This window comes from Panthera pardus, unplaced genomic scaffold (assembly GCF_024362965.1).
Source record: "Panthera pardus isolate Hobbes unplaced genomic scaffold, ASM2436296v1 HiC_scaffold_17, whole genome shotgun sequence".
NCBI classification, from domain to species: domain Eukaryota; kingdom Metazoa; phylum Chordata; class Mammalia; order Carnivora; family Felidae; genus Panthera; species Panthera pardus.
In genome coordinates, this window is record NW_026526732.1 from 147,536,117 (window position 1) to 147,548,689 (window position 12,573).

General features: G+C 55.1%; 1 protein-coding gene across 1 annotated transcript in view; it reads left to right on the plus strand.

The window, feature by feature from the left end:
* Positions 1 to 12,573, plus strand: part of IP6K3 (inositol hexakisphosphate kinase 3) — a 22,546-nt gene continuing 9,973 nt past the window's right edge. Inside the window, exons 1-2 of the mRNA XM_019456795.2 lie at positions 1 to 185; positions 9,708 to 10,047. Coding sequence (XP_019312340.1) covers positions 9,849 to 10,047 — 199 coding nt within the window. The 5' untranslated portion in view covers positions 1 to 185; positions 9,708 to 9,848. The remainder of the gene's footprint in view (positions 186 to 9,707; positions 10,048 to 12,573) is intronic.

Here is a 12,573-nt window from a genome sequence, read left to right on the forward strand (position 1 = left end):
CCTGAGTCTAGGCAGACCTCTCCACCAGCGCTAGAGTGGACAGTGAGTTCTCTGTGCTGGACACTGGGAAGGGCCTTTTCTTTGCCCAGGGCCTGCAGTCAGGCAGGCACTGAAAAAAGAGACTATTTTCCACTGGATCTTCCCTTCCAGACACTCCCTGCTGCCCTTCCAGGAAGGAGGCCCTGGTGAGTGCTGCCTCAGGGGTAGGGCAGGGAGGGCCTGGTTGATGGGGCCTCAGGGTCCGTGCAGGACAGGGCAGCCCCCTACATCCCGACGAGGCTCTACCCAGTGGAGGTGCCAGTCTGTCTGTGTGTGTCTGTACATCTGTGCGTACCTGTGTATATGGAGGGGGTGCTGGGTCGGTTCAGGGACATGGAAATTCTGTCGTTTGCTCTTCTCCCATCTCTGTGCCCTTCCCCTAGAGTAATTCCAACCCTTCCTAGGGTGTCCAGAAGTCTCTAACCTTGGCTCCTCCATGAAGGCTGGGAGGGTTCTGGTGCGCTGGGACTGTAGAGGAAGCTGTGTGGCAGGTACAGGGGTTGGAGCCAATGATTCCCACCGTTTAACCCTTAACAGCGGCAGCTGTCCCAGGAGAAGTTGGCAATGCCCCCTGGGCTCCCAGAACGGTGTGTCCTGTCCCAGCAGCCCCACCCTTCCGCAGGGTGGGGGCGGTGCACGAGGCTGGGATGATGTCAGGGCCCGTGGGCAGTAGCCCGTGGCCTGGGTACGGGGTGCCCCCGTGGAGTGTCGGTAGACCACCGGCACCACCAGGGGCCCCCCTGCCCTGGGTCCTCGTGGCCCTCCAGTAAACCTGAGACCTGAACCTGTCTGGGCCTGTCACAGTCCTCAGGATCTCTGGGGACCTAAAAACATCCACGCTAGGTTCCTTCTCCAAAGATTCTGATCCCATGGGGCAGGACCCAGGCTTCTCCAGTTTTTAAAAGCTACCAACTTATGTCTAAACCTTTTTTACTATGAAAAACTTTAAGCCTACAGGAAAAAGTTGAGGACATGATATCATGAATGCTTGCATATCCTACACCAGGTTTTTCACGGTTGTTTGACCTTGGCCGTAATTGCTTCATCGACTACTCTAAGGCCAAGGTATTTGAAGTCGTTTATGGACATCACCACAATCCCCTCAAAGTACTTCAGTAAGTTCTTACACAACCCCAATGCCATTATCCCATTAACAAAATTAACAACTCGCAAAGAACGTCCACATCTAGTTCATATTCAAATTTCCCCAATGCCCCCCTAGATGTTTCATATTGCTTTGTTTACACCAGGATCTAATCAAGGTATACGGGGTCACTATGTCTTCTAAGTCCTTTTCAATCTGAAAGCGGCTCCGCCAACCACCTCCCGCCACTCCCCACCCCACCCCCACCCCCAACCCACCTTGCTGACTTGAAGGGCCGGTTGTCCCACAGGAGGGTGAGAATATGGCTGGGTCAGAGAGCTCTCAGTGCAGAAAGGGAAACTGAGGCCCAGAGAGAAAGGGACAGGGAATCTGAGGCAGAACCAGGTCTCCTGGTCCCCTCCTGTGCTGTGCTCCCCCAGAACTCCCTCAGATCTCCTTATCAGAGATCTGAAAAACTCCTCCTCTGCAAAGGGCCTGTGGCCCCTTGGGAGCCTCCCAGTGCTCTGTCCCAGGGCATCCTGGGGACAGCAGGCCAGGCTGAGCTATCCCATGGCTCCCCACCCCCCCACCCCCCCCCACCCCCCCCCCCCCCCCCCCCCCGCTTTCTCCTGCTGGGAGGAGGGCACCTGAATAAATCCTTGCCGTATGGTTGCTATCTTGTTCACCAGCAGCCACAGGGAACCGCAATCAACTTTACGAGCATTGGGTTGTTCAGGGGAGTAAGATGAGAGGCCGGGAGGAGCTCCAGGAATGGGAGACGCGGGGGCTCACTGAGTGCTGGTTACTCTTCCTCATCGAGCAGGACCGGCGCACCTGTAGCTGCAGGGGGAGTGGGGTCCAGCTGCCCCAGGGAGGGACTGGTTGAGCGGAGAGGCCGAGGACCACATTCCCCTCAACTCAAAGGTGCCCTCCAGCTCCTGTGCCCTGTCCCTCTTTGGCAAGCCCTGTGCCTGGCCTCACCCTGTGAATGGAGCCAGGCACGCCACTCCTCAGAACATGCCTCACCAAGGGCGGGAAGCTCCCCCCACTCCTCCGGCCAGATACCCCTTAGAAAAAGTGGGGTGCAGTGAGAGGAGGAGGGAATGTGGAGGGGCATTGACCTTGGTGCCAACTTCTGAATTCTTGAGAAACCGGCCCTGGGTAAGGCAGGCCCTTCAGCCACCGTTCTGGGCTCTGTGAGGACAGGCCTAGCAAACCCAGGTCCGGGATGTGTCCCCCCCTCGGGGGCCGGGGCTGGCTGGCTGTGGAGTGTGGGCTGCAGTGACTCCCTCGCTGGGCGATTCTGGCATGCCTGCTGCTGCCCTCTGCTGGGGAGATGCCAGCTTGCGTTCTCCCTCAACAGGCTCGCTCACCAGAGTTGGCCAGTCCCACTCTGTGGGGACCACACACTCACACACGCGCACTCACACATTCGGCCGCACGCTCACACGTTTGCTCCACCCATTATCGCATTTTGACCTTAAAAGGCCGTTTCTTCTTGCAGCCACAAAGTTGCCATGCTAACCACTGACAAAACCTTCTATCTCTGGCTCAAAGGCCTCTTATGTAAGGCAGGTGGCTGCTGATCGTAGTACTTAAGAGAAAGGTGGGGAGAGGCGGCAAAGGGGGCCAGAGGTTGGGAAATGTGCAGGTCTGGGTGGTGAGCAGTATCCAAGATCCTGGACGCAGCTTCAAGGGGGTGAGGTCCTGAGGGGGTGCAGGGAGTTGGAAGATGCTGTGCAGCCATTACCAGCCAGGCGCAAGGTGGCCGAGGCCCTGTGGTGCTGTCACGAGGTCAAGATGTGTCAGGAGTTGGGGAGGGAGAAGCCTCCCAGCCTCTGCCTCTCCCAGAGCAGGCCTTCCAGGGGCACTTGGATTCTTGAGTCATCTTTGGCCCATGCGTCTCCCGCCCTGACAGCAAGCTCGGAACATTGCTGCTGCTGCTAAGGACATTTGTCAGTGGCTGAAGGGCTTCTAAACTAATAATCGCTGTATTAAAATCGCATTTGGTCCTCAAACTGGAGGAACATTGGGAGATTTTAAATGTTAAGAGAAAAGGAAAGAGAGAGAAAAAAAATCTTCTCTCAAAGGATGAAATCAGCCCCGAAATAAGTCTGTGTGACTGGGGAATATGAAGCATTGCTCTGTGGTTCTGGGTGTCAAGCCTTCCCTGGGGAACAGAGGCTCTGCAAAGCCACATACTTCAGCCACGGCTGGGAAGGTGACGTGTGAAGTCCCCCAGTGTTCGGTATTGATCCCATCGGGTGGGGGACCACGCAGACGGGGGGCACACACCATCCTACAGCCCTTGAGTCATTTTTAGAATGGATTTTAAAACACGACTTTTTTTTCCCCAGAAAATAATCTTGTGCTTTCCCGGCTTGGATGGCCCCGGATGATACACAACCCTCTGCCACATGAGAAACTCCAAAATCCTCCTGCCCATTACGACCTAAGCAGTTTTAAACGGTTTTCGGGTCCTCTCATCTCTAATAGATTAAAAAAATGCTCCCTTGGGCATCGCAAAGACATTGAATGGTACTTGTACCAAACCTCTGGCTCCGAGAGACCCGTGAAATGTACGGCAGAGCTTCAGAGGCGAGAGGGCACCCATAAACCATGCTGGTTTTGAGTCCGCAGCCTGACACATCTCATACTGCGGTCTGCTTTTGACACAAGCTGTTTCGTAATTATCTCCTACCCTGAATGCTTCCCCCATCAGACTTATGGGGATGCGGTCTGGAAGGCTTCCACACCTCACGGTCTCAAGCAGCCCCCTCCTCCCTGGCCTGAGCAGGAGCCAGATGGGCACCTCCGGTGCGTGTGGCCAGGCCCTCTCTGTGCCCCCTCTAGGCCAGTGACTAGAGCAGTTCGGAGGGCATTGAGCAGGCCAGGCTTACCGCCACTCAGAGCCCTTCCTCTGGTCTCCTGGCTGGTCCTGGCTCTTCCCTATTGCTCCCTGCACATCCCCTCCCTGAGACTTACCACCACTCAGAGCCCCTCCTCAACCTCCCCCACCGCCCAGCCGGCATCTCTCCCCGTCTCAGACCCCATCCTGGACCCGTGACGCCACCCCTCCTCAGCCGACAGCAGTATCCCTCCTAACCTTTTCAACCAGGGCTCCATCTCAACATAATTTGTTCCCTACGAGTCCCCCTGCGATACTCATTATACTTTTAGTATCCGTTGATTGAGAAAATGGATGCTGATAAAAACTACTAGGAACTCAGTAATGCCTTTAAATGAATTTGTATTTTGGTAATCACCAAAGTGTTTATATACATTTGAGAAGTTATCGTGCTCCAAGGGTATTACTGTTCCAGCCGGAAGACGATGCTGGATGGTGGTGTGGCTTGGGGAAGGTCTAGACTGGCCCACAGGAGGCCCACAGGAGGGGGCTTTCACCCTCGGCACTGCGAATCCACACCGCTGAGCGCCCCGTCGGACCCCGTCCACCAGCAGCACACTGCCCAGCCGGGTGCAAGCTCCTGGAAGGCCCCCGTTTCTGGCCACTAAGGCACACAGTGTGGAGAGGGCCTCGGACAGGACCCTGACCCTCAGGCCTTTAGAACTGACAGGCCCCCTATGGCTGAATCCCACCTAGAGTACTCACTAGCTCTGGGCTGTGAGGAAGCTCTTTAACGTCTCAGACCCTCAGTTTCTCCACCTGAAAATGACTCTCTTCAGAAACAGAGATGGGGATGATAAAGCCAGTGATTCGCAGGAGTAGCTACCATCATGTAGGATATATTTGTGCAGTGAAGTATCTGAGGGCCCAATTCAAGTGAGGTCGCTTTCCGTTTCCAGGCTCCATGCTGGGGACTGGACCGTGAGTTGGTCCATTAGTCAGGATGCACCAGGCTGTGTTGTATAACAAACTACCCCCAAATCTCAGGGGCCTACTAGAGCACAGATGTATTTCTCTATTAGGCTGCGTATCCAACATGCAGAGTCACTCAGAGTGACCATGCTTCCGAGATGACCGGGGCCACCGTGGAACTGCTTACCGCTCCCACCAGAAATGACGTATGTCACTCCCGATCCCGTTGTGTTGGTGGAGGCAAATCACGTGGCTGTACTTACCTCCAAAGGGCAAGGGAAGTGCAATCATCCCACATTCCCACAGGAAAGACCGGACTCTTTGTGAACAGCGCTGACAATGACCGCAGTCAGCCAGCTTGTTTCCAGGTATAAGGAACTGACAGGCTTTCATGAGATATAGTTCAGGACTAATCTAGTCCAAGTTTGCACTGGTACAAGTTTGATTTGTGGTTTCGCCTGCCATCTTCCTCTAAAATGGCAGTGGTAAGCTTGAAAAGAGGCCTATCTTCTGTAATTTTTAACGAACTTGGGTTTCGCATGTAGGTAGAGATTACACACACAGACTCTCAGGAAATAAAACGTGCCAACTGGTAGTGATGAGCCATGAGACACTCATCCACCTCAGCTTGATGGTGGCCTCTGTCACTGTCCCTGGCATCACTTGTATTGTCATCTGTCTCCATTCTGGAAGCCAAATACAACTGCAGGCCCTGCTGTCCATGACCCTCCCCCCCCCCCCCCCCCGCCAGCCCAGAGAGTGTCCTGCAACCCTAGAGCAGGCTGACTCAGGACCCTTGGGGCTGCACTCACACAGGCATTTAACAACCAGCTGGATGGGGGGCCCATCAGAGAATTTAGCCCTTGAGTCTCCTGGAGTGAGCCCAGAGCTATTTCATTCAGGACATAACCCAGAGACAGGGGAGGAGGACACAGGGACCTGGGGCCATTTGTCCACCACTCCGGGGGGAGGGGGCTTTAAGCTGAGCTCTTCTGGCTGGGGGCATCTGACCCTCTTCCCTCCCTCGGTCTCTCCTCCTCCTCCCTCCCCAAGGAACACGAGGGCAGGATGCTGGGTGAGGCGGGCAGCTGTGGGCCTCTGGGGGCAGGCGTGGGCTGGAGAGAGCGACACTTGTCTCCCTTTGACGCACTAGAGAGAGCCCAGCGTTCTCAGCAAGTGTGTCAGAGGGCTGTAAGGTCCTGTCTCAGGCGGCGCCTCACCTGCCTTCCCAGCACCCAAGCTGAGTCAGTCCCGAGAACAACCCACGCAGTGACAAGCCTCGAGTGGTGGAGACGCTTGGGGAGAGGACTCCACAAAGGAATGCTGTGCATTTTGTCATCTGAGCATCGTGACAAGGCTATGGCAGTGGGCGGGAAACCAAGACTCAGACGAATGTTACCGGTTCGTCCTAGGGGCCTCAGCAAGCTAGTGGGAATGCCCGGTACAGATGTGGGCTCTGGACTCCTTGCCCAGTGCTCTGAGGAAACAGAACAGGGCCCAGAGGCACTGATCGAAGGCCAAGGCCCACGCCAATGACAGACATGCCTGCATGTGGCAAAAGGAAGGTCTGGGTTGAGAAAGATCTGTCAGCTTGAATTACTTATCCGGGACTTTTGAGGGAGGATGGGGAAGAACGGAGGTCTTCCCTCGCTCATTCCCACAGAGCAGGAGGCTGCACGCAAAGACAGTGACACCCTGAGTTTCCTTGGGAATGGAAGGTCAGCATCAGTGTCAAGGGGAAGCCACGGTGTGCCTCCCTGAGCAGCACAAAGCCCACCTGCCCAGCTCAGGCAGGTGCTTTGGTGTGAATGCCACTGCCCTCCAGCCTCCCTCTGCCCCTTCGCACCAACCTGTGTCAGAACCCCAGATCATACTGTACTATGCTATCACCTCCTCTATACCCTAAGGAGACCCTCGAGAGGAAGGATCTCCATCGCCCTGTTGAGTCTAGATTTTTTTTAACTTTTTTTTTTTTTTAAGTAATCTCTATGCCTTACATGGGGCTCAAACTCATGACCCCAAGATCAAGAGTCACATGCTCTACCAACTGAGCCAGCCGGGTGCCCCAAGTCTAGATTTTTTTTTTTTAAGTACAAGCTGACTACCCATCAGACTCCCCATCACTATGACCCACCCTAAGTTTGCACTGCTGTGCCATGGGTTGCCTCGGAGACCCAGGGTCTTCCTGGCTCGCTCTGCGCTCTCTGAGAAAGTTCAGCCAGGGCTCCTGAGAACATCTGGGAATGCCAGTGCTTCTCGGGTCTTGTTGACATCCTTAGCCAGAAAGTACCTCAAGCCCCAGCTCTATAGGTAGACCTCCCCGGACCCCTCATGATGGTTTTTGCAGAGGTACGGAGCCCACCCACCACTAGGACAAGCACTTACTTCATCAGGTTGGAGGAGGAAGGCTAGGGGTGGTCAGGAAAGGAGAGACCAGGCCTGGGGGACAAGAAAACCTGGGTTCCGTCCTAGCACAGCCAGTGACTTGCGGGCGACTTTGGCCAAGTCCCAGCCTCCTTGGGGCTCAGTTTCCTGACTGTCAGAGTGGATCCACAGCAGCCCTCAGCATCCCCGCAGCATGGCGGGTAAATGCGCTATGGGGCTAAGGTGTCTGGGTTCAAATCCCTGCCCCGTCCTTAACGGCATCGTGCGCATAGACAAGTTACTTAACCTCTCTGTGCCCCATTTTCCCCATCCGTGAAACAGACTGCTAACACTACCTCATAGGGTAGTTGTGAAGCTTAACTGGGTTGATCTATATAACAGAGACCTGGCACACAGAAAGCACTCTGGGTTTATCACCATTTATTATTTCCTCCCCACACCACCACAGCAAGGTGACACTGATGTCCTTAGAGCTCCTTAGGGAGACAGGAGCGTGGGGAAGAAGGGCGGTGGGCCGCCCAGCGCGGCTGCATGAGGGCTTGCCTGGGATACCAGATGGACCTGTCGGCGCTTGCTCAGCAAGGCCAGGCCTGGTTGGTGGTCCTGGGCCACTTTGGTTTTTCTCTTCTTTCTTCCTTCTTGCCTTCGCCAAATTTGCAAGCAGAATTGGGTTTGCCAAACAATTGTGCTATCTTGTCATATACCAACTGATCCCCGAGCCAATTTCTGATCTGCCTCTGCATCTAGATGCCTCCTACCACCTTCCTAGCTTGTGGACCAGGCTCCAAATGGGGCTCTGTCTGTGCCGTCTTAGAGCAGACGGGATTAAGGCCTAGGCTGTTGTGTCAGCTCGGCCCCTTGCCATCGGGCCTCAGCTCCCACCCCCACAACACACACACCTGTCGCCTGGCCCCACAGCCCTAACCTCCCCAGTCACGCTCCAGCCACGCAGGCAGCTCTCAGAAGCTTCACCCTGCATCCAGCAAAGCAAAGGCACATACCAGACAAAACGCCTCACCCTTCCTAAAGGGGCACTCACTCTGTGGCCTGAAAGACAGTAGCCAACGTGAAAGAGGCCCTTGTAGGGCTGTGGGGCATATAAATGGGCTGGGCTGAGGCTTTCACTGCCACCTGGTGCCAGAGGTCTAGGTGGGTGGCGGGGGTGTCTCTGGGCTGGGGTCCTGAACAAATCGATAGGTACTCTGTGCATGCAGCCAGCTGGCCGTGCCCGTGGTCTGGACTGAAGGTCATTTAGAATGTTTATCATGTCCAGTCCTGCCTAGCTTGGTGGCATCCGTGGCCAGGAGTCCAGCAGAGAAGAGAATTAATAACTCGGCGGTGATGGGCACCCCTGTGAGAATGTCCTCTCACACAGGACAGGACGTATGTGGCCAGAAGAGCCTCCCCTCACAGTGTCTCCTTGGCACTCTCCTGAGACAAAGTCAGGAAGTCTTTTGGGGCTGCATTTCCAGCCCAGAGTTCCAGCAAGCCCACCCTTCAGGAGGGAAAGGGAACAGCAGGGAACAGAGGACAAGGCCCAGAGACAGGCGGCCCCCACTTTGCTCCTGTCTCGCTCCTGGTCCGCACCAGAGCCCAGGTAGGGCATTTCACGCCTCGCTTCCCTCATGTGCAAAGCGGCAGTGAGAAAGGCTCCCTTTCTTACAACCCAGAGCTGTTGGGAAAATACGACCGCCACAGCAATAATGCTAGAAATAATAATGATAAATCACATTTATTGAGTAGTTAACTCTGGGCCTTCAGCTAACCTTTTCATGGGCTTTATCTCAATTTTGTCCTAAGTCCATGAGGTAGGTATCCTTACGATTTCTTTCTATAGATGGGGAAAGTGGGGCCCAGAGAGGTTTGGTAACTTCTCAAGGTCACACAGCAATTATGTTGTGGAGCCATGATGCAGACGGATGTGCACAGCTGTGCCGTACAAAACTGAAGCTTTCCTGTACCCCCTAAGCCCATCCAGGCAAGAGGCCGAGTGCCCCAACAGCGGGGACTCTGCTCTATTCTGGACCTGGAACGGACGTTCCCAAAGGCAGGCAGGAACCATGACAGGAGTTAAGACGATCTCTGCATTCTGGAAGGCTGCAGTTGTGTGTATTGTTTGATTTTTTTTTTTTTAATTGTTTCAGTATTTAAATTCAAAAGGCACAGAACAGTATTTACAGAAGTCTACCTCTCATCCTGGCTCCCTGGAGGCAATCACTGTTACCAGTTTCTTGCAACAGATTATTCTGGAAGTGATTGATGTCTCTTTACAGTCTTGTTCAACTACCAGTGGGTCGTGGCTAGGAACCGTGGGTCCTTCTGCTTCCCCCAGCACCCCGTCTCCCTCACGTCATTTCTACCTTCCTCCTCTGCTCTCAGGGGTCCCCTCCCAGGCTCACAGAGAGACAGCTGTGCCCTGACGGTGGCGAAGGCCAAGAAGGAGAAAGCTGGGGAACACTGACAGCCCGCCTCCTGTCCAGGAGCCGCTACCCCTACCCCAGGCCTTCCTCCTGTGGATACATGGTTGTGCAGGACAGCACGGATGCCGGGGATGCCAGAGTGGGCGTGCAGCTAGAGCCCTTCCTGCACCAGGTGGGGGGGCACCTGAGCGTGATGAAGTATGACGAGCACACTGTGTGCAAGCCCCTCGTCTCCCGGGAGCAGAGGTTCTACGAATCCCTGCCTCTGGCCATGAAGCGGTTCACTCCTCAGTACAAAGGTGAGTGTCCAGACACGGCTCTGTGCCTGCCACACTGGGTGAGGCCTAGCCGCGTGCGCCCGCCGTTTCCTCGTGCCGGGTGGTGTGTGTAAGAGTTGCCATGGAGACATGCCCCCCTCCCACAGCCCGGTTGGCCTTCACTGTCCTAGTTTCTCTGAACCTTTCAGGCCTCTGGGCCTGGAGTCTAATGCCGTTTGGCAACCCTACAAATTAGCGCAAGCCACCAGACTTCGAGGAATTGAGAACGGAATAAAATGATACCCCAGCCCCACCCTGCTCTGCTAGGGTATCCGGTCTGTGCTTCAGGAGTGCCATGGCTGGGTCCCGTGACCAGGGCTGGGAAAGACAGGACGGGCTGAGGCCTCCTTCACCTCTGGAGGCCCAGGCGGGTGAGAGGAGCCTCAGGCCTGGGTCAGGGCATGAAGGAGCTGGGACCTGACAGGTTTAGAAAACCAGAATTCCTGCCCTCAACTTGTGGCAAAGCCAGGGCCATGGGTTGTCTTTGAGGTTTAGCTGGGGAAACTGGGTACAGAGCAGTGTATGTTCTAGATCCGAGCACAAGGTGGGTTCTGGGGAGTGAAGGCGGGGTGGGGAGGGCTGCCGTCTGTGGGACTCCAGGCAGGGGCACTCTTGGCAGCCGGCCAGCATCCATGGGGCAGGCTTTTTATGCACACCCAGCCTTCAGTAAATGCAGTTCACAGGGCTCTGCCAGCCTCCAGCCCCTCAATGGGATGAGTGCCCAAAAATCTCTTTTAAAGGTGTTTAGATGTTGTGACTACAAGCTTCTGCCCTCATTATCTAAGTATTTGTAGTAAAAGTGATGATAATCTCCAAATAAGTCAGTCAAAAACTCACTTGCATTTCAATGATGAAGATACTTGGGAAGGATGGAGCCTATCTTTATGGGTGTTTCTCAGAGTGTGACCTGGGATTGACCAACTTCACCAGAATTGCTGGTGTGTGGGTTACAATGCAGATTCCCATGCTCCGTTCCAGACCCGTGAACCAGAACCCCTGGGGTCAGGGTCCAGGAATGTGTATTTAGCGTGTTCCAGACTGAGACTGACTGATAGGGGGTCAATGAGCCCTAGGCATTGCTTCAGCCCCAGCCTGTCAAGACCTTCTGAGAGTCTGAGACAAGACCCACGAGCATCATACACTGAGAGACGGGCGGACGGGTGGTGTGCAGCCTGTGTGGGCCTCCCCTGGGGCCTCTGGGGCCGTAGGCCGGTGTTGCCCATCAGTTGTGGGTCACTGCCCATCTTGTCAGAGCACCCACTGGAATGAATGTCTGTCCTTTTGCAACTAAACTCAACCTAGCAAAGCGGTGGCAGGATCTTGCGTGGGGTGGCCTCCTGCCCACAGCATTTCACACTTGTTGGACACAGCCCTGAAGCTGAGACAGACTGCCAGGACGGCCACAGGCAAAGCAGGAAAGTGAAAGAGGCTGGTTGGTCTGCAGGACCCCATCCTGATGCTCTCCCTGTGTCCCATCTACACGTGCCCATTCCTCTGGGCAGGAGAACAATGGCACCACTCTCAGGCACCCTCAGGCACTGGTCTACTGTCCAGACCCCTACTCCACCCTGCCTCCCAGTTCTAGCTGGGCCCATCCCCAGTACTGCCTGCCTTAGGGCCCTGATCACTTGATAGATTAATTTCAGCCAAGGCATCACAGCTACGTGTATCAATGGCCATAGAGCATGCTTCAGTCTCTGCCTTCCCCTAGGAGATGCCGTTTCCACACAAGTCGGGAGGGGACTGGGTCAGGGAAACACATGACACCCTCCGGCGAGACCACACAGCCCTGCTGAAGGTGAGGCAGAGCTTCCACACTGGGGCAACACCCAAACATGAGGTTTCAATGATGCAGAAACACGGATTCACTCAACAGCCAGAACACAATCCACGAGGTGCCACAGGCCAGGCACCACCTAAGGAAACACCCATCTAGGGAGACACTAGAGAAAGGCGCCGAACCAGGACCCTCACACTCTCAGATGCCTGGAACAGGTTGCTGAGGTCAGGTTTTAGATGGGAAACAGTCCCTACAAGGGCCCTCGGGCTGCGCAGGCTTCTTGTTTCACCGGAGAAGAAAAGTGGTGTCAGCTTAATGTTCACTCAGTAGTTTCCACGTGTTAACTCAATCCTCACGACAACCTTCTGACGGAGCTACTACTACTATCCCCGTTTCACAGGTGAGGAAACTGAGGTACAGAGAGGCGACATGACTTGCCTCAGGCCACACAGCCAGTGAGAGGCAGAGCCAGGATTCAAAGCTCCGAGGTCTGGCTCCCAAGCGTGGGCTCTCGGGCACCCAGACCCGCTCCACTAGCACGGTCACCCAAGAGATGGGCTCCTCACATGCCAGTGCTCAGGGGGTCATCTAGCCCAACAAAGGAGGGGATGTGACTTGCCCTGATCCGCTCAGCTAGTGACCTTAGATCAGGGAGGCTCGAAGGCCCACAAGGCTGCCACAGGGGGGTTTCCCTTTTTGTCCCCCATGGGAATGGCCCCAGAGAGAGG